The following is a 26,295-nucleotide window of genomic DNA, read 5'->3' on the forward strand; positions in this document are numbered from 1 at the left end:
TACTATGACCTACAATTAAAAGGAAAATGACCTGGATATAATTAGAATTAATAACGCTAATCAATTCTAAACTATATCTAAATTCTCACTCTTCTAAAATAAGTAGTTTAAGCTAGACATAAAATACTACTAAAAATAAAAAGAATCTACCCAGGATGAAAAGGAAAGGACTGAGCATTTGCCTCATCTTTATTAACAATAAAGACTTCCAGAAACGGAGAAAACCACCACACATGTTGGGGGTAAAAACAAGTGAACATCAAAAGACGAACGAACAAACAAAGAACATGCTGTAGACATATATTGCCATTTGTTACTCCCAAACATCAAATACGAAAATAAGTATGCAATTGTGCTTCTGTGCTAAAAAAAATTCTATTGTTTAAAATCTAATGGAATTATATTCCAGTGTCTGCAATTAAAAACGGAAAGAATGGAGAGAAGAATTAAATGTTTCAACTCCAGTTTAAAACTTTTAAAAACATTTCTGGCTCACAGCTAAAATCTGTTGTGTTGTGTGTTGACTGGCTTTGTGAGGGAGAAGGGAGAGTGGCCCTCATCTTGTTGTCCTAGGGGAAGAGCGCCCTCTGCAGGTGAAAAGTGCTTTCATGACAGCATCTTCTGGAGGCTGAGGAAAGGGGTTGAAAAGACAGCTGTTACACTTCACATTTAGATTCTACACATCATTAAGGCTTATGAAGCCAGACACCATTAAAAGGAGTTTGCAATCATTAAAGGGGTTTGACCACAAATTAGCATTTTGCCATTATCTGCACAACCTCAATGTCTGCTTATCCCAAGAATGACTCACTAATTCACTTGATATTTCCTAAAAACACGCTAGAGCATAAGAGATAGACAATTATTTGGGTGACAATTAACGGCAAGAACCATTATTGCCAATTTCTCGGCTTTAATTTTGATTGTAGTTGTTTTAAATTTAAAGCCTGTGACTGAACCGTTTTTGCAATGGTTTTGGTAGTCTCTCGTCACATACGATAATCATCAATACTGGTACGGCTGACCGGTGTCCACTTCATTGTTCTTTCAGGTCTGTGCTGCGCTCACGTCAATCACTACAGACTGTAAAAAACGGTGTTTTAAAAATCCTAATAGGTGCAGGAGCTTGGAAGGAGTCCTAAACTGGCCACTGTCATTAAACACACGCCATCTTAAATTTTCTTCATCCTTAAGAAACTTCAATAAATAAACTAAAAATAAATAAGCCCCCCCAGGCAACCTCAGATAGATTAAGTTCCTACGCACCTCTCTAGGTACTCCCTGACACAGCTGTGTAAGTAACTCTAGACAGGTAACCCTAGGTTGCTTGAGTTAACGTTAAAGGCATTGTCCTCAATTCTGGCGAAAGGCCGTTGATATTTGAGCTCAACAGCAAATCAAAGGACACCCTCCATTCAGTCCTCCTGAAGCGACGTGTTGATTAGCTGGAATTGTTTATGCTTGGACCGAGACACTATGTTTGTTTTCCATTTACAGAGCCGGAACTGTGTACGAACACCTGAATTTATTTGAATGCTCACACTGAATGGACAGCTAGAGGACCGTGAGGAGGAATTCGCTGAACATGATAATCGCAGGGAGCCCGTTTAAGTTAATGTTAAAGTTCAGTACATCATACATACCTCTCCAGGTACTCCTTGACGCTGCTGTGGCCGTAGTGTTTGGCCATGCTGGTGAGGGCACCGGTGGCACAGCGCCCGTCACGCTTTCGGCACAGGCTGCAGTTACACATGCCCCGACAGAGAGGGCACTCCCACGACTGATAGGGACACAGGGGTTTGTCATTTACAGACCGTCTTATAAATCTTTATGATATCTCAATTGTTTTCTGTATCAAAAATAAAAAAGTAATACAAGTAGTAGTAAAAAAAGAAACATCTTTTTTTAGTACAAATAATCATCATTCATTTATCTTAATTATTGTCATTACTAAAAGGTTATTTTCAGACACGATTAATCAGTTTTATGATTTTACACATATGGAAACATATACACACAAGAAACTGCACTAATCTCCCTCACACACACACACACACACACACACACACACAACCAAGAAAAGGTGCGCTTACAGGATCCAGAAGTGCTGTGCGGACATCTTCCCCATATCGGTTCCTCAAACAGGGCCCACAGAACTGCCCTTTGACCCCAACGCAGTCGGGGCTCCTGCACACAGTCTTGGTGTCCAGCGTCTTCTGTCTGCACTGGTGACACGTGCTGCCCTATAAGAGGCATTGGCAACAAAAATGCTGCTCAACTTCACGACAATTTACAACAGTTCACCAGTTAGTTCTACCACCACTACTACTACTACTCTCACTTCCACAGCCACCACTACTAAAATCATTGTTTCACTTCCCTCTCAGCTGGGACCTATGTGCTGAGCTGAACCAGGCAAAGTAATAACCACATTAAGAATACAAGCTTACAATAATAATTTAAAATAATAATAATTGATTTACTGGCAAAGCTTCACTTTGCTGATAAAGTATGATTTTTACTCTATGACTCTAAATCCTTAAATCTTAGATTTTTCTTATATATATATATATACACATTACACATCATAATTACTCAAATCTTTTGAGCTCAAGGTTTAAAAGTGGATATATAACCAGCATACATCTCCCATCATTCTTAGTGTTCAGTGTGTGTTCTTAAGGATACTGCTAAAATGAATCACTATGAAAAGCGAATGTGACTATGAAGGAGCTATGTCGGACTATGAATTGAGGGGTAGAGCCGTACGTTTTCTTTGTCGAGGATCTTGTCACTAGCGCGGTCGGCCACGTTGTCCAGGTCGTCCTGGGTGATGTCCTCCACAGGCAGGTAGGAGCGGTTCATCTTGGAGCGTCTCTTTTTGGACGACCTCTCGCGACCTCTCGCGTCCACCTTCACAAGAAGTGGAAAATGATTGTCAGAGATCAGAGGTAGTGTAAGTCTGTTTAAGTAGGGATAGTTTATTAAAATTACATCTTTGTATGGCAGAAGGAAATCTGGCCCTTGATGGATGTGTTGGATGACAAGAGCTATATGTATTATTGTGTTAATCACTTTCAGCTCAACACGAGTGTGCACTATCATTCAAAGGTTTGGAATCACCCAGAACATTGCACGTATTCCACGAAAACCCATATTTTTATCCCTCAAATAAGGTGCCAAACGAATCGAAAACATACTCAAGGCATTGACAAAGTAGAAATAATGATTTCTACTTGAATTCATTTTGTGCTTAAAAACTCGCTTTCATCAGAGAATCCTCGATTTGCAGCAATTATACACTTTAAAGCATTACAGCTGGATTGCTTCTTACCATAATTCGATCTTACATTCTTTGGAGCAATGCTTTAAGTCTTGTTGTTGTAGAATAAGATTGTCTCCAGTCAAGCACCGTTCACAAGGTATGGCATGACGATGGAGTTATGGTATAATGATGTAATAGCCTTCCTTTTTAAAGATTTTTTAAAGCTTTACTCTGTGCAAATTACATACTTTCCCAGAACCAAAGCACCACCGAGACCATCTCATTTCCTGTACCGTGCCTACCGCCGTAGTGTCAAGTACTCCGCCATCATTTCATTTGGTCTGCACCTCACAAAGTTTCTGCTCTGTGATCCAAACACCCCATATTTCAATCATCTTCCAATCGTGTATCCGTTTCCTTTGGGCCATTTTAGTCTTTTCCTGTCATCAGGCCATTCTTCAATATGGCTTTTTCTTCGAAGCTCTGCCTAGAAAGCCAGCATTCCGGAGCCTCTTCTCTGCTGACCATGACACTGGCGTTTTACTGTTACTATTTAATAAAGCTGCCAGCTGAGGCTATATAAGACATCTGTTTCTCAAACTAGAGATTCTGATGTTCTTATCTACCTGCAGAGTTGTGCACCGGGGCCTCCCGCTTGTCTTTGTGTCGTGGTTAGAGGCGGAGGCGGCGTGTACTGTTCTGTGAAGGATGTGGTGCACACGTTTGTATGATCTCATCCGTTTGTTGCCAATACCTTGCATGGCATAACCTTCATTTCTTAAAAAACAATAACAGACTTCGGAATAAAACACTTTCATTCTGACAATTTTTAGACCATAATCAAATCCACAAGTACTGATGCACCTGATAGACGGTTGTATTGCTTCCTTAAACAGTACAACAGTCTTCAGCCCCACAAGCATAATTACTAGGGCTGTCAAAGTTAACGCGTTAATCTATGAGATTATTGTGGCCAAGATTAATGCCATAAAATATTTTAACGCAGTTAACGCAACTTTGTTTACTTCCGGTGTGTGTTGACCCCTGACACGAAACCACCGCGTGCCTGCAGTCAGTTAGATAGGAGAGACCGAGACGGTAGTTGAAGATGGAGAGAGCTGAGGGATTGTTGTGCGGAAAGTTTCTGTTTAAGAGGCAAAATGACGGAACAATCGACAAAACTAAAGTTGTATGTAGCATTTGTCATGCTGAATTTAGCTATCACAGAAGCAGCTAGTCTTTAAGTTATCACCTTAATGCAAAGCACCCAACAGAAAGCAGTCCCAGGTTAGATGGTCGCCAACCCCCACTCCACGACTTCAACATAGTTGAGGACGGTGGGCTGACTGAGGTGATTCGAATTGCTTCAGGGGACAATTTTTACGATTTACCGTCGAGGGGCACCATTGTGTCTCGCATACATTCCTTGTATGACGGCGAGAGAGCACGAAAAATTCAGCTCCTCGAGCCAGCAGCTCAGTGTGTAGTTTTGTGTTTAATCGCGATTAATCTAGATTAATGAATTTCAGAATGTGAGATTAATTAGTTATTTTTTTTTATTTATTGACAGCCCTAATAATCACTAAAGGATTTTTTTAAAGATGAATCAGCCTTCTGAACATGATAATTTAGGATTAGTCAACATAACGTGCCCAAAAATGGGTATTAATGTCTCTGTAAATCTGCTGAAATAAACCTTTACAACATCAACAATGTCGAGAGTACACATGTTATTGTTTCTCTATGCTTCCAAACTTTTGAATGGTAGTGTATGTCTGTGTTTCTGTCTGGGTGTGCGTTTGTTTGCGCGCGCGTGTTCATTTATGCATTTCTCACCTCCACCAGCTTGCGCAGGTCCGCCTTGTTGAGTGTGAACTGCTTGACTAGTTTGGGGATGACCTCCTCGATGCCAAAGTGATCACGAGGACGGGCCTTACGTGAGGGGTTCCGTCTCTCACTCTGGGCCTCAGACACTGATTTCCTCTGGGACGATTTCTTCTTTTTCTGGCACACACACACACAGTTATTAATTCAAGAGATCAAACAGGTCTGTTCAAATACACACACACAAACCGCAAACATGGTCCACATATTGATGAGGTGGGCAATCTCAGTTCTCTGACACACAATGTGATCCACACTCACTGCAGGAAAACTCTCACATTAGGACCTATGGTCAAAGGAGCGATGTGATGGTGACTGATGAAAACTTACTGGGGTGGTCAGTGGGGAAATCTGTTCCATGGCATTCAGGTCGGCAAAGAGTTTTGCGAGCTAAAAGACAGAGAACACAAAAACAGAAAATAATGATGGATAAATAAGGCAAAGATCACATGCGGTTCCACTACCACATTTTTCATTCTCCTTCGTCAATCCAATCCCATTGTTGGCTATCTGCAGCCACTTCTTACATGAGCATGAAGAATGTATTGTTCACATGTACATACTTGCAGATTACAGGGACCGTGCCGTATCTAATTACACCTCAGTTCAGTATCTTTCATGAGGTGCTTTCAAGAATTTCAGGGGAAGAACTAATTTGATTCTTTTGCAAATGTTTAACATTTCTCTGTAAACTCTCTAGTCCTTCCATCACCAACCCCATTCACTACTTACAGGGCCCAACTTTCACTCAGCAGTGCTCACTAATCTGACCCGATAACTCTATTCCTGACAGAGTGTTTACAATAACCATCTTCCTCACCATGGCTTTGTTCTCTTGGATATTCCTGGCCCGCTTGCTGAGGGCTTGGGTCTGATCTTCAGACGGCTCGTCCTCTTCTTCAGACACCTCCTTCTCCTCCTCCTCTTCTTCTTCTTCTGACAGATCTTTGCCACGCCTCCCTGCGGTTACCACGCCCCTCCGTGGTCTAGTGGGCAGTTGTGCCACACCCCTCGGCCGCCTCTGTTCTCCAACACCTCTGCTCTTCTGTGCGGCAGGTTTACCGTTTTTCGGCTCGGCCGTGGCCGTCTGTGTTTTCAGAGCGGAGCTCTTCTTGACGGGGAAACGGAAGGCCACACACAGCCCAGAGCTCTGCCTCCTGGGTGGCACAGGCCCCTCCCCCTCGGAATAGAAGCCCGTGTCCTCATCGCTGTCCTCTTCAGAATCCACTGACTGCTCAACAGACAACACAAATATTTCAGAACCTGTAATCTAGTCGATACAGTCTTGATACAACTTGTACTTACTCCATATAGTGACAGTCTTGTACTAAATTGCAATGGCCAAAAACTACAATTAAATCAACTAAAGTTCAAAGATAAGATGACTTCCACAAAGCTAAATATGAAGCTAAATATAAAGCTAAATATAAATCTTATATATACATACACACACACACACCACACACCACACACACCACACACACACATACATACATATACACACGCACACACATCCTACATCCAAATGCATTGAATCCAGCTGAATGAATTACTGTAGAATGCCACTGTGTTTCTCATACTTTTGCCCTCTTCTGCGCCCTGTGCGGAGAGCTGTCATCAGCAGCAAACCCCTTGAACTCCTCCTCGCTGTCTGTGTCCATGAAGATGTGAACAAGTTCGTCTGTGATGTACTTAGAATGGAAGCACAGATCCTACAAACAGGATTGGATTGTATGGGAATGAATGTCAAATGTGAATGTGAATGTCAAAATGAAAGAATAGTAAAACATTTACCTGACAATAATGGCACCGCACCCAAGTGAAGTAACTTTAATCAGACTCAATAAAAGTTAACTGTATAAGTAATCCATTCTCCTGTTGAACATTATATTGAAGAAAATCCATTACATTCCAGCTTCCTGTCCTGAGTGCTACACTCTGTGGTTCACATTACACTTCCCGCCCAACTGAAAAATTCATGCCTACTTCATGATACACACTTAAACGCAGCTGCGGGTTAATAAAACCTTTGTGTGGTACCAGTACATCACCAGTACATCAGCATCACCTCAGGTTATAAGGGTACTACTTACAGCCTTCCCGGAATCCACAGAATGCAGGCTATCCCGACTGTCCTCTGAAAGGTCCATGAGGGGCTCAGTCTTAAACCCCTTGAAATCCTCATCCTCGCTTGGACCCTCAAATATGTCCACCACAGCAGCCCTCTGAGAAGGCTACGGGCAAGAGTGAAGCATTGCTGTTTTTACATGACTTAAATTAAGATCAGAGTAAGGAGTTATAGAAATGTGGCCATATTCACTGTTGTTCTGCTTCGACCATGAACACATCGAGAATCACATTAAGTTGGCAATGGTACACAGAAACACAGGCTTTTAATATTTGTTCACAACTGGTGTCAGCTAGTGGTTATGTAAAGTTGTTGTCAAATCAAGGGGTGCAAAGTAGCGGGGCTACTTTACATTGTGTTCCATGATCTGCGACTGAAGTCTTTATCAAGAGAATCACATTAAGTTGGCAATGGTACACAGAAACACAGGCTTTTAATATTTGTTCACATTTTACAGAACAGTTGACTGGGGTCAGCTAGTGGTCATGTAAAGTTGTTGTCAAATCGAGGGGTGCAAAGTAGCTAGGCTACTTTACATTGTGTTCCATGATCTGCGACTGAAGTCTTCATCAAGAGAAGCATGAACAAGTCACTGAGGACAGCGTAGGGTCAAACTAGGAATCTATCGAACTAACTATCATCATGTAAAACAAACCCGTCTTTCAGTAGGGCCCTACTTACCTTTGTGGTTTTGGTCATTTTTCGCTTTTTAGGATGGTTCCTTCTGCCCATGTTTAAGCATGCAGTGAACTTCTACCTCACAAAGAATGAATGGTTTAAAAAACAACACGGGCATACGGACCTCTATCGACACATAGGGGTGAGATTTGTGATTTACACAACCCAGCAATGACAATTCAATCCTAATTTCTTCATTCGTGGATTTAATACATTATACATAATACCTGACCAAATTGAAATACTTCGAAAATGTTCGTTTTAAAAGTAGAGTTACGTTTTACCTCATTTACTTTAAAAGCAAACGCCCCCTTCTGCTTAGCTATGTGTAAATGGTACAGTCCAAGTTGGGCCTCTCAGAGTTTCGCGCGAAAACTTCTGCCGTGCTGAGGGGGTCAGGTTACCGGCATAAAGCTGGGGTTGAGAGTGCATACAGTAGAGTAGAGTAGACAATGAATCATGGGTGTATCTAGGGCCGAGGTTTTTTTTTTACCTCATGAATATTATTGTTTGTCTACGCGTGTGTGATACAGCGGCAGTACCGCTGCCGTGTATAGAAGGCCCACCACAGTCAAAGAATGAACTGGCATTTATTAGTTGTGCAGTTCCTTTACCTAAACCAATTACAGTTTATATTTATGATCCATAGCTATTTCCTCAACATCTCAAATGCTGATGCGAACCTTTGCAAGAGTTATAATGTCTGTCAAGTACTAGCTACTACAATTATGCAAGTACTAGGCTACTTTTGTGTTTGCTGTCTGAGGGTAGGTGTATGTGTCAGGAACCTACAGCAGATTTAAGCCTACAGACACAGGTTGAAGACACATTTTAAAAGCCAACAAAAAGGTGTTCATGCACAGTTCGGGCTCTGTAAATGGGAAAAGAACAGTGGCTCAAAATGGGTCATACAATATTCCAGCTAACCAACATGTTGCTTCAGGAGCACAGAATGGAGGTGTAATTTGACTGGATGTTGAGCTCAAATATCAGCAATCTCTCGCCAGGACGGAAAACTGCGCCTTACTTTAAGTAGTTTGTGGAACGAGCTTCCTAAGACTACCAGAGCAGGGGCATCCCCCTTAAGAAGATCTTGAAGACCCAACTCTTCAGAGAGCACCTCCCTTCCTAACTTGCACTTCTACTAGTACTTAACTTGAACTTACAGTAGTTACATTCCTGCACTTTTTTCTATTTCTTATGTAAAATAGTTTTTATTGCTCGTCGCTTGATTGTTCTCTCCCTTGTACGTCCTTTTGGATGAAAGCCTCTGCTAAATGACTACCTGTAAATGTGAATGTAAATGTATGTTGTCTTCTGTAGGTTGAACTAGCGATGAGAGCAAATGAGGTTTGAAATCCTGCGAGGCCAATTATTCCCATATGTGTGTTTGTGTGTGTGTGTGTGTGTGTGTGTGTGTGTGTGTGTATTTCCAGCTCTCAGACCTTTGGCGATGGCCTTTCTCACATGGACATTCTGTGTTTTTATTTCCTATCGATGACAAACTATCTCACAAACATTTTGGTCCTTCCACTCCATCTTATGCCAAGACATTGCAGCATTTGTATTGGATCGTGGCTGGTTGTATGTGTCTTACAGGAAATATGTGAGTGTAAGCCCTGTTATCATTCCAAATTCGTGACAATCATGCTGTTGCTGCATGGGGACACAGTGGTCATGTCAAAGCCAGTGGTGGGATACAATTCCCTGTGAGCAAAAAGGGAGTCTGGTATGAAACTGCTGTGCATAGAAGGACACAGTCAATTCCATTTCATTGGTTTACCTAATTCTACTAACTTTGTGGTCCACTGCAAAATGTGTCAAAATGCAGAGCATGTGTGCCTTTTGAACATTTACTTTACATTTTCAGCCATAGCATCTTATTTGTGTGTGTGTGTGTGTCCACTTCACTAATCTAACTAGAAAAGACTAGAAAACAAAGCTTCAATGGAGAAGTACTTATATAATTCCTAGCTGTGTTCTTTGTATTCTTTCAATTTTGCAATATGTAATCAGTGCTACAAAACTCCAGCAAGCCACCAAAAGGATATGACCTTTTACAAAAATTGGAGGTAAAGCCTACACACAAACTAAAGGCATGTACAGTATTGGTTTATTTGTTTACTTCTTTATCACTTTTTCTTAAGAATACCATTAGTTTGTAGATCTAGATATATTTTTGTTACAGACAAAATATAGGAATTAGGAATAAATTACACTGCTTCTTTGAAATGGTCGAGTTAATACACAAAGCAAGACTTTGCACCATGACAATGGTGTAGACCATGACCAAATTTCATTTTCACAGGTGCAGATGCAGAATAAACCATAAATTAAAATGTATTAATGGATTAAATCAATGTGGTGCCAAATACAATTTATTTCTTTATTCATTCATCTAATCCAACTTCATGCTTAATCAGAGAGGTTTAAGAACCTCTGTATCATATTATAGCAGGCTATGCGGCAGGGCACGTCAACATCTGCCACCATCTCTGAGCCACAGGCATCTTTCCCTCGCCATGTGTGAGCTTGCGAAGTTAGTCAGTGACAGCTGAGAGTTCCACAAAGCTTTAACGACGCATGATTGCTCTAGACGAGTATCTTTCGCCCACAAATAATGGCTGTCTTTTGTCGCTCTTTCATTTTCTGCTCAATTGGCACCTACCAGACCGCTTTTCCAGCATTGTCAGCGCAAACACCTGCAAGTGCAAGGCAGCGGATTGTCCTCCGCGGGAAAACAGCGCTCTTCCCCTCCGTCAGTGATTCTTTATTCGCAGCCGGTCTCACAGCCTTCATTAACGCGCAGAGCTAACGACTCGTTCGATGACAGCGAAATGATACGGTAGCACTGCATGATCTGCGCGGGAGGAGAGGAAATAACAGCGCCCGCAGCCGCACATCCTTCGCGCGCCGCCCGCGCAACGCAACATGCCTCACAGCAGGTAGCGCTGTCACAATGCGCGTGCAGTTTAACGAAAATTACAAGCAGCTGTTTAAGCTTTGTTTTGCCATCTTTTATGTCATCTGTTTTAGAAGCAATGCACTCACTAAATGCACTCTAGAAATAACCTCTTCTTACAGGATCTGGCAGTAGCCCCAGTGTCGTGAGTGCCAGTAACCAAGCCTCAGCTGCATTCTGGGAGCATCACGAGAAGTCAGTGAGTAGACTAAAAGTTATGCCTGCTTGGTTACCCCACGATGACAAAGCAACGCATATATGTAGGCCTTAAGTGGCCTTAAATCAAGAATATAGGTAACATACATGAAATATGTCGAACTGCGTTTGGCCATACAAGACACTAGCTCAGCCAAGCCAGATGGATATCTGCATGACAGCTGATAATGTTATATTGCTTTGTTACTAGATTCTAAGTCTGTTTTGGTGATATCCATAGACCGAGACGAACACAGGTGCAAGAAATTAGGCACTTCTCCGGAATTCCCAACCACGCAATTACCTCGATCACAACACGACACTGGCTTGTCTCACCATTCCAAGGCCTCGAGGGTGCATAGATTAAATTGATAGATTAAATTGAGCCAAGAACTCGCTAAGGAACCACCGCCATATGACTAAACATTGATTTAAACAAGTTAGCCTACTTGCAAGGGTTCTCACTTTTGTTTTTTGTAGGATAGGCCAAAGGCAATATTGGCGACTCCATCTGCCTTTTCCTAATTGGGCCTAATTATGTTTAATAGCATATCTGATACATGTAAATTGGGAAGGAATATCTTGAAGTCTGACCGATTATTAAGAGGGGCTGCACATTCTTCAGTGCTGTAGAGTCTTCGTCTAATTATGAGTCAATGTCGCCATCTAGAGTTGAAAGATTTCATCTTTATTAACTGAAAACATTTGATTTAAAAAAAAAGGTTGTATTTGTTATAGGCCTATCGAACCGAAGCAGGTCCTTTTGGGGCAATATTTAGAATATACCACTGAAAGTGTGAAATGTTTTATTCAATTTAAATGTTTCTATGCTTTTACTGTAAAGCTTTCATTTTGACTACTCAGAGAACATATGGAATATACAGTATCTGTGATTTGATATCTCTACAGGCGCTTGACTTAACTGCAAGCTTTAGGCTTGTAACTCATTAAACCTAAGTTTCGGCACTTTCAGGCTGCTTGTGGAAAAGATAATGAAGATATAAAAATGCTGTAGATAAAACATGTAACACTGCAAGGAAAAGAGCAGCATCATAATCTCAATAAAGATGTGCATCCATCTTGGACCTGCCAGATTTGCTTCTGTATGCTGATCCCAACAAGTGTTGGCTGCCTGTACAGTGAAGCAGTCCTGTCGTTTATGTTATGATCTATTGCATATTTCAGAGTCAGCCTCTTCGGCAAGGGAAGCCACTTTCTGCACTCCTTTCCCAACCTGCTCATAATATGATATGTGTGGTCATTTACACTGAGCAGATATTTTTTGACACTTTGTTATAGTAGTTGTATACTTGTCAAAAGTACCAATGCTACATAAATCATTGATGTGCAAGCTCAGAACGGCCTAAACCCAGTGTCGTGATGTAGTTCAGTTGAGCACTGCTGCTCGGCAGACTTGTCTCGGGCACAACTGGTGATAAATATATAGGCTAGATAAAAAGCTATCATTGTAATTTGGTTCTTGAAATGTCGGCTTGCTTGGCAGAAAGACTTGGCTCGGTTATGATGAGTATTCCTTGCCGGTCACTACAATGGCTTGCACTCTTTACTAATGAATACATGACCATGAAATGTTGCTGATGAATTTATGTTCATGCATTTTATCTCCTGTTATTATTGACTTCTGTTTGGCTTGATTCAAGGACACCATCCATCCTTGCTGCTTATTTTTTTCACAGAGAAATGTGATGGAAATTCTGAAATGAAAGAACTCGTACATAGAGCTTCAGTAAGACCTCATATAAAAATGAAGCAATGTCGCCACCCTCAGTTAAAATGACACTCCTAGGTGTAATGATGATTATGATGCTACTTTAGACATTCTTACATTTTTATAAATATAATCTTTTAAATAAAATATAAATATCTCATATATATATGAAACACATATATAATGGTTTTATTTGTGTCCTATGTCTATAGGTTAAATTTGGCTAATAATTTAAGGGCGTGTCCTGCTGAAGTTCACCTAGCCTAGGTTACTCATTAATATGACTTGGGTAGCCTACACGGTTTCATTTGGAAGTATTTAGATCGTTCTAAAATTCATCATTTTACTTGATCTTATCTGAAACGACTGTCTTGGAGGAAAGATATAGCTAATATTGCGCTTTGCAAAGTTCTCCAAAGTTCCACTCTCTTTGAGGCACGTGTGACAGGCTTTCACTCTAGGCTACAAAGTATACTTTTCCTGAGGTCCCATGACACTGACGTCACCTTGTGTTTCAGATCAGATGATAAACTATTTACTTCCCGAGATGACTGAGGTGATGCAGTTTCAAGATATTTCATAATGCCGTTTACGAACGTACTTTGTTGCTGTTTCAGGTCCTCAGAGAACACCCTACAACCGAACGAGGAAGTTTCCAACGAGGTAGGTCGCGCGATTAGGCTGCCAAACATGTAGTCTACTCTCGTTACCTTTGTGTCTAGCATTGCTAAATTCTAATATTTGTCTTGGCTGTACCCATAACACAGGCAAAACATTTCCATTAACCTAGAAACTGAACAACAATGCTGTCGTTAGAGGTCATTTGAGCCATAATGACACTAGCACATTACAGTTTCCAAATTTGCAAATTCATTTTCACGGTAGTTTTTTATGTAACCGGCCTGACTAACCTCCAAAATGAGATAAGTGGGACAAAGGCAGTAGGCTGTCTAAACAATGCATAACCTACTTTCATCAATTGTTGACTGGCTGTGTTAGTTATGCTATTTGGAGACGAGGTTATCTATTTGAATAAACAGATAATGCCTGTGCCATTATTTGAAACAAATTATGGTCTACGACTGCGGTGTCTTTTGAGTTTTCCACGTAGAGGCCTGGTTATGAAACGCTGTAGTGTCACTCCCAGATCTCAGAATTACCTCCAAATCCATCTTTCTCAATGTGTTTCAGAGACAACCTCTTTTGCAAGGGCAACCACAGTCTGCACGCCAGTCTCGTCCAGCACATAATGGTCAGTGTGGTGACTTACAAAAACATCTTCACACTACTCACAAGGTTATGTAGCTGATATGTATTCAATAACCATAAGCCACTTCAGTTGTATTCTCATATAGTGAGGGATGATGATAACTTATTTGTATATCACAGACGCATCCCAGAGAAGTGGCAGGTTTATTGCCCGGCACGTTGGCATCCCTGAACTTGATCAGCGCTTTGAAGATGTAGCCGAGATGTTCAACCTGCAGCAAGGGCACCATGAGGCCATGAGAGAATGCCTCAGCACACTCAGGGACCGCTACCACTGTTCCCATGGCGATGGACTGAGTGAGTGCTTGAAGAGAATCAAAGAAGAGCATGGTGAGTTCCCCTCTCCACTGTGAGATGCTTGAGTGCAGATGAATCATCCATTTAAAGAGGCCTGCCGGCTCTGCTTACATACCACACATTTAATAAGTTGGCATGGGGGACCCACAGAGAGATATTGGTCTGTTTAGCTTTTAACAATAATACGAGGGGCATTTCTGTTTTTGCCTCCTTTTTATTTATCAGTCCATCAACATTTTTGACATATAGTCTGTAACAAAGACAGGCTTGCTACATTTGAATACTGCATAGTTTTACACACACATGCAGGAAGTTCTATTCATTTAGTTTCAGTATAACTTTTAGCTGCTCCCTTCATCATTCTGATAACTGTTCCTGCATCATGCTGATAACTCCAACTTTGATGGAATGAAAATTAAAGGTATTACTCTGTTGTGGAGGTGTTGGTGGTCCACTCATGTAGTAACAAACTCTGGTCCATCATGTCCTTCTGCAGGCACACATCAAATCACCTTCCACATGAAAGGCTACGACTTCTCCCTGGCAGTGGTGCCAAACGATGAGGTGCCCACCAAGCTATGCAGTAGCCAGGACCGCATCCGTGGCCTCTGCCAGGCTTGTAAGGCCATCGTGGCCGCTGGCACCAAGCTCCAGGAGATGATTGGCTGGCTGACAAAGGCAGAGGAGCGGCTGGCCAATCAGGTGCTGGAGGTGGCCCCCGCCTACCAGGAACAGCGCAGGCTGGAGGACAACCTGAGGGAGAACCTGCAGGAGTGCCATAGAGCCAGAGAGCTGTCCTCCGCCTACAGGGAGGAGGCCGGGAAGCTCCTTAATGAAGCAGCGCTGCTGTCGGGCGTCAACCCCTGATACTCACCCTGACCTTCTACTCTCCTATCCTATTCCCCAGGAGCCTAGGTCTAGATACAGGCACTCTTTGTGGTTCTGATATGCTCTGATATTTTTGAAAATGTAAGGAACTTTAAAGCCACTGCAGGTCTAAAGGGAGGATTTGGGCATACAGGGTTGCGAAGTTGATGTCTGTGTAGAGGCAGTGTATGAAACATGCTAAAGCCATTGCACTGATGTGATATCATCACTCCATATCTGCATCAAAAGGAATACATTTAAGAGTTTATTCATGTTATGTATTGCATTAGGTATTAGGCTTTTTGGGGGCCCACTGTGTAGAATTGTAATTCAGTGTCCCCCTCACCATTGCCTGAGAAATGAATTATAAGTAATGTTAGTCTTGAAAGGAACTGCTGTAGGAAAGTCATTATTTGCATGTGTTTGTGGATATGCAGGACTGAGAGCAACTCTACTGATTTATAACAGTCATTATTCGTCACATTCCTTGTGCAAACAATCCTTTTAAGGCATCACCTTTTCACACAGGGAGGCATAGAAAGCCTAGAAGCATTGACAGCCCTATTCATCACTTTAACATTTGTTTATGAAAGAGAAGCATTTAAACAGTCAACACTGAGATGTTTTGCAGACACTCCAGGGTTTAGATAATTAGTTGCAACCACGTAATGTAAGTTAGAAAGACTAACTTAGTATAGTATTTCTTCTAGGATCTGAACTGGCAGGCGGAAGCATACTTGAAGGGACAACTTTTGTAATTCAAGACTTTTTTTTGGTTCTGGAACTTAGCCTTATGAATGTCAGTTTTGAGATTATTGGACTATTATAATGTAATAATACTGTAATATGTAAACAGATTGTATTTTTGTTATTTTTGCTGAAGTATGCAATGGGAAAGCCATTGGATTTGTTCACAGACTATAGTCCAATAGGCTACTGTACGGCAACTCTAGCAAGTAAAACCGCAGATTAACTTAATTTATGAAGTAAAATAAGGGAACAGATCAAATGGTTATCACTGTGCATTCTTTTAAGTATACATTCCTTCATAATGTATTTGTTGACATTTTACAGAACCAAAACACACCAAAAAAGGAAGCAAATGGAATAAAAGACCTTAAATAGGAAAGCCAGAAGCCTAGGCAATAGAGTGCATGTAGGCTAAGTTTAGTAATACATTTGGAAAGATATTTTTAAGGCCAGCTAAATTTGGCTACTTAAGTCTGGAAACAATAAAGTCCCTTTATTAAAAATAAAACTTTGTTAAATTGTAGCTTAGTCTTTATAGCCTAGTTGTTCTCAAAATATCTAAATTGTTTAGACAACTCTGGGATTGAAATTGAACAATATTGCACAGGCCTGTAAATATTATTACATTTAAACTGAACGGCAGAATTTAAAAAAAAAGTTTCTAATTGCTGATACATTTTAACTGAAGCTCAATCAAATAGGTCTATGTGCCGAGCACAGACAATCTACTGTGTCGAGCGACGATTGATTCAACTGAGACAACCTAACTTCCTCGTGGAAATTATCGAACCCCACCCTAGATACTAGATGATTGGTTGCTATTTGTAGAAACTCGACGGAGCCTTTATGTACTGCTTTGTGATTGGTGAGAGGCCTTTGCCAATCTCACATAATGCCCACGCTCAAGTTAGCTTGAATTGTGAAAGTAATGGAGATGGATGACTTGAATGTGCTCAATTATTTAGGAAATATATGGAGTAACTGATAGCTTCCTGAGAGTCCGAGCGAAAGCAGACAGCAATAACTGTGGATTGTGGGATAGCATGATAGTAAGTATTGTAAACCTTCTAAACAGACCTTACGAAACTGCGTGTGTTCAAATGCTTTTTGTGTATATTAGTAACGTTAGCTAACTAGCTAACGCTAGCCAACGTTACTCACTTTCTAAAATTCCATTGAGTCCCGCAGTAATCGGGTATCGTTATGATGTCCATGAGTTGAGTATATCCATCGACTCGTATATGTTGATGCTGGCAATGTTATTTCAGATAAGTTAGGTTGATAACATTAGTAAGTTTACCAGTGTGTGTCAAGTGTCAAAAGTGACCTGGACAGACGGGCTGGAATTGTCTGCACAACGTGTCAGGAGTATGCAAGGCGTCTTGTTTATTACGTTACTTATCTAGCTATCCTACCTACTTAACCAGTAAGGTAAGTTTAATAATGGCTTAACCAGGCAGTCTGGTCAGGATAGTTGACACAACTGTGACCCTAGCTAACGTTTCATGGCTAGTTAGTTGGATTGTTCTGTTGTGCGAATCATGTTTTTTGAAGTTTCGGAGGTGACAGTGAACGGATTAACGTTACTGTCGTTAGTTTGCTTTATTGCAGTTGTTGAAATAGGATCTAACCACTGAAAGAACATTAGGGAGCAACTGGCCGAGTAGAACATTTTAAGAGGGCTATCTATCTAACGTATTAACGTTACATGGCTTTATTCAAGTGTTACTCAGCCTTCTCCTCTCAAAGGCAGATAGGCGTACTTAGACACGTCTTCATGGAACCATGATCTAATAGCGATCTCTGGTATATTTATGGTCTTTCTTGGGCAACTTTGACATCTGACGCCCACCCACTGAGTCGAGCAAGACTGCGGAGTAAAATTGACGAGTCGCATGTTTAAACTTAGCGATCCATACACTCGTTTTAAATCTGGTGGTGTTTGACTTTCCGCAGCTGCGTTTAACGTTTGCTAGGTCACGTCAAGGTTGTGCCGCGATAAACGATATGAAATCAGTCGGCTGTTCTGTTGACGTGATGTGGCATACGTCCAAAACAGATGGGGCTACTGAGTTACTTCAATATTTATTAAGAATAGTTGTTTATTTAGTTATGCTTGGTGAAAATGTACAGAGATCATGTGTTTCTCTATAACAATTGAGGCAGATGCTGAGAATGATGTATTCAAATTGAGCCCAGTACACATGTGATGAGCTGTCATGAACAAGGTCTGTGTACTGGTATTTTAACTAATACGACAGTAATTTGGACCTCAAGGGCGATGTGTTAATAGAGCACAATTGGGGACGCTGTCATCAGAAATAGGAACTCACGAACACCACTGTTGGCTTTCACACCGCCTATAAATGGCTGTATCTTACAAGGACGCCGGCGAAGCGAGCTTTTTAAAATACAGATTTTTTGCATGAAGGAGCGAAATTGAGCTTCCTATAAGAGGATTCCAGGAGGCTGCTTTGCTGGGGGAAGATCAGTCTTTGGAGAAAGGTATCATCAAGGGGATTGGCGTATCTCAGAAAGTCCAATTTCATTTTATATAATCGTGTCTGCAGCTCAGACAAGCTTGTGATGACATGTATGCATTGCTGTCATGCCATTTTCAGTATGACAGTTTTAAGAACTAAAGTGAAGGTTTTTGTTTTACTCTGGTAGGCAAATCCTTTGGAGGAAAAGCCACCTGAATAATACAAATCTCTCTCAGACACATTCTCTGTCTTTCTCTTTCTCTCTCTCTTTCGCTCTCTCTCTCATATCCACACGCACAGTGAAGGGAGAAGTGATTACATAATTTTGTCAAACAGGCCTACGTCTTCCACCCAGGAGTCATATTATGTGGAAAAATAGGTTTTCCTGTGCAGTTCTCATTCTTTACAGTGTGTCAGGCGGATGTGGTTATTCTGATGCTCATGGCTTTGTCATGAGTGACTGTGAGGGAGACTGTGCTGGTGTGAGTTTGTCCATGTAGACTTGTCTCCTTTCTTTGAAGTTTAAGGTCAATTTTTTTTTTGCTTTGTGTCTTGCAAGTGCTTTTTATTCTTAGCCAGTCTTTTATCATTACAAGAAATTACACACACACACACACACAAACTCAATCTCTGTCACATTACTCAAACACTCACACACACGAATAGATACACCTGCTCCACACCTCCGGGTCTAATAGTTGGAATGATGGGCTGTTAACCGAGAGAGACATAGAGATAGACAGAGAGATGGACGAACAGAAAGAGGGACGGAAGGAGGGAGTGAAAGACTGAGGGGGCGAGTGCAGATGATTGCAGAGAGGTATGTAAAAGGTGTGGGCTGCCCCAGGGCCTGCGAGGGCTAACGCAGCAGGGCAGTGTGGGTGTTAGCCGGTAGAAGAGAGGACAGGACAGGACAGGAGGGGAGGGGTGGAGGGAGAGAGGCCCAGACGCACGCGCTCTTGCTGGGCATGTCGTGAGGGATCCGACCCTCTGCCAGCTGTGGAGCTCCGCTCATGCCGTTCTGCCTCCCCTTTCTCCCCATACATTGAGAGATGTGGCCAGTGTGTAAGGGCCCCCGTTTACTCTTTTCCCATCTTTGAACAGAAAAGATAGAAACAAGAAGAAAAGCTTGACATCACCCCCCCCCCCCTCACCACCACCACCACCACACTTCCCACACTCATTCATTCCTCTCTTCCACTGCGCACATGCTGTAGGTAGTGGCAGGTGCAGGTGCAGTGTCCCTGTTATGGTTTCCCTTCCCCATTCTCTACCCACGGGCTCTGCCGGAGGTCAGCAGGAGTAGCGGTGAGGGATCCCAGAGGGGCGTGTTCCGGGTTCTGGGTTTCTGCAGGGTCAGGTAAGGTCATTGAAGCGTCCCCAGGCCACAGACGGGAGTCTTACTCGTGCGGGTCAACTCGGTACGGCCTCCTCTTGTGCAGTACGTGTGCGAGGAGTGACCATTATTAAGGGTGTGGGTTTGTTTGCCGGCTTATTGACTGTTAATGGCTTGGAGCCGGTTCAGCAGGATCAGGCTAGCTTTTTTCTTTTGCTCTCTCTTTCTCTCTTTCTTTCTTTCTCTCTTTCTTTCTCTCTCTCATACCATGTTTGGGTGTGGGACTATGTTGTAGCCTTTTTTTAAAGGTGTCTGATTCATAAAATGGGTCATTAAAGTCACTATCTCTCTCTCTCATCCCTCTCTACATCCCTCTCCTTCCATTTGCCATCAGTGCATTGACTTTCTGCTTGTCTTTAATACTACCTTTATTCTTCTACCACTCATTCCTCTTTCAGGCTCCTACTCAGTGCATTCCCTTACATCCTCGATCGTCTGTCATTTGTCATCAGAGAGAGAGAGAGAGAGAGAGAGAGAGAGAGAGAGAGAGAGAGAGAGAGAGAGAGAGAGAGAGAGAGAGAGAGAGAGAGAGAGAGAGAGAGAGAGAGAGAGAGAGAGAGAGAGAGAGAGAGAGAGAGAGAGAGAGAGAGAGAGAGAGAGAGACCGAAAAGAGAAGCCGAGTGCATGCCAGAGCGGTGAGGCCAGTTCTTTGGTGGGCGGGACCACGGGCGTGAAAGACAGGAAATGTGGAAACGTTGTCAGTTGTCTGGGGCGGCTTTCTCAGCGGGCTGTGTGACCATCCTGGTTCTCTCATTCTTCCTCGCTCCTTGTGTGCATGCGCATTTTCTGATCAACCGCAACAACCAGACCCCTCGTACAGTAAGTACATTCTTAACATCACAAAAAGTCAAACCTAATGAACAAGTCATTGTGCTCTCGCTGTAGAGAGCAGTGTGCTTCAGGTTAAGTTTAAGTTTAAGTTCAGACAGTTGCTTGTGAAGACTCCTCCCTGAGAGTGGGGATGAAGTGAGTCATAGTCTTGGGCCAGGGCTGTCTGGATGTGGCTCTTGTGTGTCATTAACCTCAAGCTAGAACAGTCTCTCTTTCACTAATAGCTCTCTTTTATTATTGTAATTTTAATTATAGTTTTTGTTGTTTGTGTTGTTGTCTTTGTGTTTTTCTTTTATGATGATATTCAGTTTTTTGTTAGTGATGATTGAATCGTGGGTCTTATAAGCCTCAAGCCACAACAGCGCTGGGTTTAGAAACAACCCCTCTTTAAATATTATTTTTATTTTATTATGGTTGATGTGTTGATTGAACCATGGGGGCGAATGTAATCTTGTGAAACAGTCAGCTGGCCAAAAAATCTGTGTTTCCACCGAGCTTAGTGTACCAACTGGTGTCAGCCCCACTGAACGTGAGCCGTCATTCCAGCCATGGATTAGAAGTTTTGTTTTTTTCCCCTCATAACAGAGGGAGGGAAGAATGGGGGGAGGAAATCCAGAAAAGTAGCTTTGCGTTCTCCAGAGATTTGGGGCTGGCACAGTGTGGACAGAGGGTGTGTGTGGCTGACACCTGTTGTTGGTGCGGCTCCGTAACCCAGGACTGGTGCATTAAAAAAAAAAAAAAGAATCTATCCAGTGAAGTGGTGGTTGTGGGGCTGGGGATCGGAATGTTTGTGTGTGTGTGTGTGTGTGCGTGTGTGTGACTGCAGGTCTGGCTGGTTTGGCAGAAGTGCTGTCAGACTCTGACGTGTTTGTTCGAATGCGGACCCAGCTGAGCCCTGCAGCATCCCAAACAGAGAAGGGAACCTGTGCCGTGTGTGTGTCTGTGTGTGTGTGTGACCACATCATGCCCTGAAACAGGGAAGAGGAAGCCCGTGTGGTTCTGCTTCACATTACTAAAGTGTGTGTGCGTGTGTGACTTTACATGCATGTTTTTGCTATCGTGTAGATTCGTGTTATCATTAGCCCTCACGCCAGCAGGCTTAACCTACCAGTCTGTGCTCTTTTAGTTCCTGTACCCGCTTTTATCTCTCTGGACAAAGATAATAGTTCTCGGTGCCCTCTTGTTTTTGTCTGAGGTCACTTTGGCAAGCTCTTGGCTTTAGATTTAATGAGAGTTGTATGGTGCTAGTTCCAAAGATCAGTGGCAATGCCCTCTGGTGAAATGGAAAAGAAAACACAAGTGATCTCATGGAAAGAAAAAGTATTTCTATACTGAGTAACCCAAACAAATGTCTCTGGATGGCTCGATCTGTTGTGTTTGGCATTATTCACTCATGCAGAGGTTGCTTGCAGCTTAAACTCTGCCGTGTCGGGGCTTGTGTTTTATGTGTGTGTGTGTGTGTGTGTGTGTGTGTAAAAACGGCTCCTGCTTCAGTTGTCTGCTGCTCCCGTTTCTAATAGTTCTGAGGTGTTTAAGAAGAAAGGAGATGGGGTCCACTCCCCTGAGAGGTTGGCTTATGTTGGCCATCTGATCCCATTGATTCGGTAAAGCAGTGGCTGTCAACTGGTCTGGCCTTGGCACCCACAATTTCCCATGGTCACCAAGTCACAACCCAAACCCAAGTGTGACATCAGATTTTTTTAACCACACTTTCGAATTATCTGGGGATTATTTGCTTCACCGTTTACCCAACTTTAATGATTCAAACTTCACGTTATACTCATCAAATAAGCTTGTTATACAAAGGTGCATGCTGAATTCTTTACTACACCCAAAACTACATCTAAGATGGCAAATTTCAGTCACACGCTAACGGCACATTCCAAAAACATACATTACCCAGCAATATAACTACAGTAATTAGCTAAACGTTTTACAGAATTAGGAATGCGAACACAAAGATTCAACTAGCCGCCTCGTAGACAGCTAGTAAGTTAAAACTCTTCCTGCTTACTTCACAACCCTACTCCAGCGACCATTTGGACTTTCACAGTAGGCTATGCATCTGCCTCTCACACAGAACTTTCCCTCTCTCCGAGAGCTCCCTTTTCCCTTTGTGACTCAGACTCAGCTTTTTCAATTTCAAAATAAAAGCTACAGTTCATCTATTTTTTTTACACTCAACAATCACACTTTATGTTATAACTGCTGTTTTATGGTTCATGGCAGCGCTGGTTATTATCTGGAAGCAGAATGCATTCGTGTCTCTGGACTAGGGATGGGCATAATTAATCGACGATCGATTAATTGATCATTAAGAATTTCCTCGATGAAATTATTTTTTCATCGATTAAAACGAATGCATGTTCTGTTGCGTAGTGTGCGTGTAATTTATTTATTTTAGGGCTGTCAAAGTTAACGCGTTATTCTATGAGATTATTGTGGCGGAGATTAATGCAATCAAATATTTGAACGCAGTTAACGCAACTTTGTTTACTTCCGGTGCGCGTTGACCCGTGGCACGAAACCGCCCCTTGTCTGCAGTCAGTTAGATAGAAGAGACCGAGACGGTAGTTGAAGATGGAGAGAGCTGAGGGATTGTTGGGCGGAAAGTTTCTGTTTAAGAGGCAAAATGACAGAACAATCGACAAAACTAAAGTTGTATGTAGCATTTGTCAAGCTGAATGTAGCTATCACAGAAGCAGCTCGTGTTTAAGTTATCACCTTAATGCAAAGCACCCGACAGAAAGCAGTCCCAGGTTAGATGGTCGCCAACCCACACTCCACGACTTCTCTAGGAAATTAACTAGACCAGTCCGTGAAAAGGTTACCAACGCTGTAGCAGTTTAGGTTGCGGGTGACTGTCGGCCCATCAACATAGTTGAAGACGGTGGGCTGACTGAGGTGATTCGAATTGCTTCAGGGGACAATTCTTACGATTTACCGTCGAGGGGCACCATTGTGTCTCGCATACATTCCTTGGCTGATGGCGAGAGAGCACGAACAAAATACAATTAAACAACAGTGTCTAAAATAATGAATGAAGTGATTACTCGTTAATTTATAAGATTTAGTCTTTAGAAGAAAACAAACTTTTAATCACGATGAATCTAGATGAATGAATTTCAAAATGTGAGATTAATTAGTTTGAGAGAAAAAAAAACGAAGGTCAGTTGTGTTTATGAGCACCGGCTTAGCTGTCGGCTCCGCTGCTTAAGAGTACAGCAGCGCATATTTTCAAGTGTAACCATTGAACGGATAACGTTTAACTGCCACAAGAGTTGTCCATCTTGTAAGTTTAACTGCCACAAGAGTTGTTCATCTTGTAATAAATATCTCAATGAGGAAACACGCTGTGTTTTTTCTATTTTCACTGCATTTTAATATAGCCTATAAATAGTGAATTTTAATATAAAAATATTAATGATTAATCGAAAATCGATCGTTAATTCTCCCGACGATCGATTAAGACAATTTAATCGAATGCCCATCCCTACTCTGGACAGTCATTCAGGAACATCCAGCTATCTGTGGGCCATTGCTTGTGCATTGCTTGAGCAAAATGAACAGGTTTTATTAGTTAGGCAAAGCCCTATGTTTGTGTTTGTGTGTGTGTGTGTTTGTGTTTGTGTGTTAAAGGTGAGGTAGCATGTTTCCCTCCACCCCAGAGCTCAGTGTGTATGTTTATGAGCTTATGTGCTCACAGCGTTAACCTGCAGGGTAGGGGGTCACCATTAGAGAAGGTCATCCGGCAGTACTTAAGGAAGGGTTTGCCTGTTACATCCTCCCTTAAAACACACACACACACACACACACACACACACACACACACACACACACACACACACACACACACACACCACCACTTCTCGTCTGCTCATTAGTGCCTTTCATCTCTGTCAGGTGCTCACCCCCCCCCCTGTCTCGAAAGCCCCAGTGCCCAATCAGAACGCATGGCAGGGGAGTCCTCAATTGCTTTTTGCCTACAGTGCCTCCACACGTTTGATCATTTAACCGTAAATGCCCTCGGTCACACATCAGCTAAGCCTTCCTGCAGCATTCAAAACATCCTTTGGCCAAACAAAAGCAGCACAAACACCTCAACATTCTTGTGAATGGATATTAGGACATTGTTATTATACTAGGATATTAGGCTATAAGGCATTTTAGCTTACAAGTAGCCTACGCTGAAGGGAGATCTCTTTCTCTCTCTCTCTCTCTCTCTCACTCACAAATACACACACACACACCCCTCCTTGAAGGATCTAAGTGGGAGCAAAATCAATATAGAGATGTTTGGATGTGAACAAGACACATTAATTACAAGCCGTGCACTCTCACATGTAGGGTTTCTGTTATCAGATGCTGTCCCGGTGAAAACAATCCAACCTAGTGGTCACTGATTGTGTCTGTGTGTGAGTGTGTCTGTGTCTGTGTTGGCTCATGGCTTCCCTGGTAAACAGCTTTATTATGTAACAGTAATGGGCTTTGTGCGTGCACTTGTGTTGTTTGATGGCGGTTGTCTGTGGCTGAGGGGGAGGTTTGCCTGGGTAGTGGGATATTGATCAGATGGATCTCCCCAGCTCTTGAAGCAGTGACACTAAGCTGTGTGTGTGTTAGTGTGCTTTCGTGTGTGTGTGTGTGTGTGCATTTGTGTCCATGTTTGTGTGTGTGTGTGTGTGTGTGTGTGTGTGTGAGAGAGAGAGTGAGTGAGCGTGGATCCATGACCTAATCAGGCTTACACGCCCTAGTCCCAGTGTGGCAGCTCATTTGGCCTGAAGAGGTGGTATAATTGTGCTGCCCAGAGCTCAGATGGTGTCCTGAGAGACCCCTGGAGCTCTTCCTGGCTCCGTTTCAAACACACTCACTGGCACAGATTCCATCTCTCTACCCTAGTCTCATCTCGTCTTGGTCTCCTGTGTGCCTGTCATTTACGTTCTGTCATTTTTGTCCATTTCTCTTATCTTTTTTTGAATGTGGTTTTTTATGCTCGGTTTCAATGTGTCCTCTCTGCCCTCCCATCTCTATTTTTTCTCTTTCTCTCTCTCTCTCCCTCCCCCTCTATCTATTTTTCTATCTCTTTACCCCTATCTAGCTCTAGCTCTATCTAGCTCTACCTATGTATCTCGATCTCTCTCCGCGAACCCTTGTAATGACTGCCTTTCACTGGGTGCAATAGGCTGTGATGGCTTGTGGTCGTGGGGGTTTTCAGTTAGAGAGACGGCTATAGAGACGTGTGTGTGTGTGTGTGTGTGTGTTTGTGGCTGCAGGGGGGTTGGTGAGGTAAATGTTTATTTTTTTCTATTTTCCGAGAGTAAGAACCGCCCACTTTCTTTTTTTTTTTTCTCCATGGCTGGATCTTTCTGAAGGTATGACTCACTGGCAGAATGCTACATTGCTGCACGCTAAAAATAAGGACGATTTGCGCTCTCCTCCCTTCCTCAGGGTCATTCTGTCCTTCTGTCCTTTGGTCAGCTCGCCTGTCTGTGTTTCTCTCTCTCTCTCTCTCTGCCTTGTCTTGTCTGTCAGTTTTGAGTTAGAGGTTCAGATGATCGGAGGTA

General features: G+C 42.4%; 3 protein-coding genes across 7 annotated transcripts in view; 2 read left to right on the plus strand and 1 right to left on the minus strand.

Annotated features, from left to right (window-relative positions):
* Positions 1–295: 295 nt before the first annotated feature.
* On the minus strand, positions 296–8,058 carry cdca7b (cell division cycle associated 7b). The gene is made up of 10 exons (XM_012831501.3): positions 7,959–8,058; positions 7,243–7,383; positions 6,730–6,861; positions 5,970–6,380; positions 5,480–5,539; positions 5,102–5,269; positions 2,770–2,913; positions 2,094–2,243; positions 1,644–1,780; positions 296–628 (listed from the first exon to the last, which is right to left on the minus strand). The coding sequence occupies exons 1-10, from the start codon at positions 8,007–8,009 to the stop codon at positions 607–609; spliced, it is 1,416 nt and encodes a 471-aa protein (XP_012686955.1). The 5' UTR covers positions 8,010–8,058; the 3' UTR covers positions 296–606.
* Positions 8,059–10,807: 2,749 nt separating this feature from the next.
* si:ch73-345f18.3 lies at positions 10,808–16,283 on the plus strand. 4 transcript variants are annotated; one of them, XM_042710750.1, is made up of 6 exons: positions 10,808–10,900; positions 11,040–11,116; positions 13,459–13,504; positions 14,033–14,093; positions 14,231–14,440; positions 14,904–16,283. In XM_042710750.1, the coding sequence occupies exons 5-6, from the start codon at positions 14,314–14,316 to the stop codon at positions 15,272–15,274; spliced, it is 498 nt and encodes a 165-aa protein (XP_042566684.1). In that variant the 5' UTR covers positions 10,808–10,900; positions 11,040–11,116; positions 13,459–13,504; positions 14,033–14,093; positions 14,231–14,313; the 3' UTR covers positions 15,275–16,283. The 4 variants fall into 4 exon arrangements, with proteins under 4 accessions (XP_042566684.1, XP_042566685.1, XP_042566683.1 ...); XM_042710751.1 differs by having other exon boundaries at positions 10,811–11,116; positions 14,033–14,137; XM_042710749.1 differs by having other exon boundaries at positions 10,811–11,116.
* A 443-nt stretch (positions 16,284–16,726) lies between these two features.
* Positions 16,727–26,295, plus strand: part of fam126a (family with sequence similarity 126 member A) — a 30,958-nt gene continuing 21,389 nt past the window's right edge. Inside the window, exon 1 of one of the 2 annotated variants that reach the window (XM_012831500.3) lies at positions 16,727–17,073. The gene's annotated coding sequence lies outside the window, so the exon portion shown is untranslated. Of the gene's footprint in view, positions 17,074–20,671; positions 20,723–26,295 lie in introns of those variants that run through there. The other variant, XM_031586514.2, reaches the window with a different exon arrangement.

The sequence above is a fragment of the Clupea harengus genome, chromosome 19, assembly GCF_900700415.2.
Source record: "Clupea harengus chromosome 19, Ch_v2.0.2, whole genome shotgun sequence".
NCBI lineage: Eukaryota > Metazoa > Chordata > Actinopteri > Clupeiformes > Clupeidae > Clupea > Clupea harengus.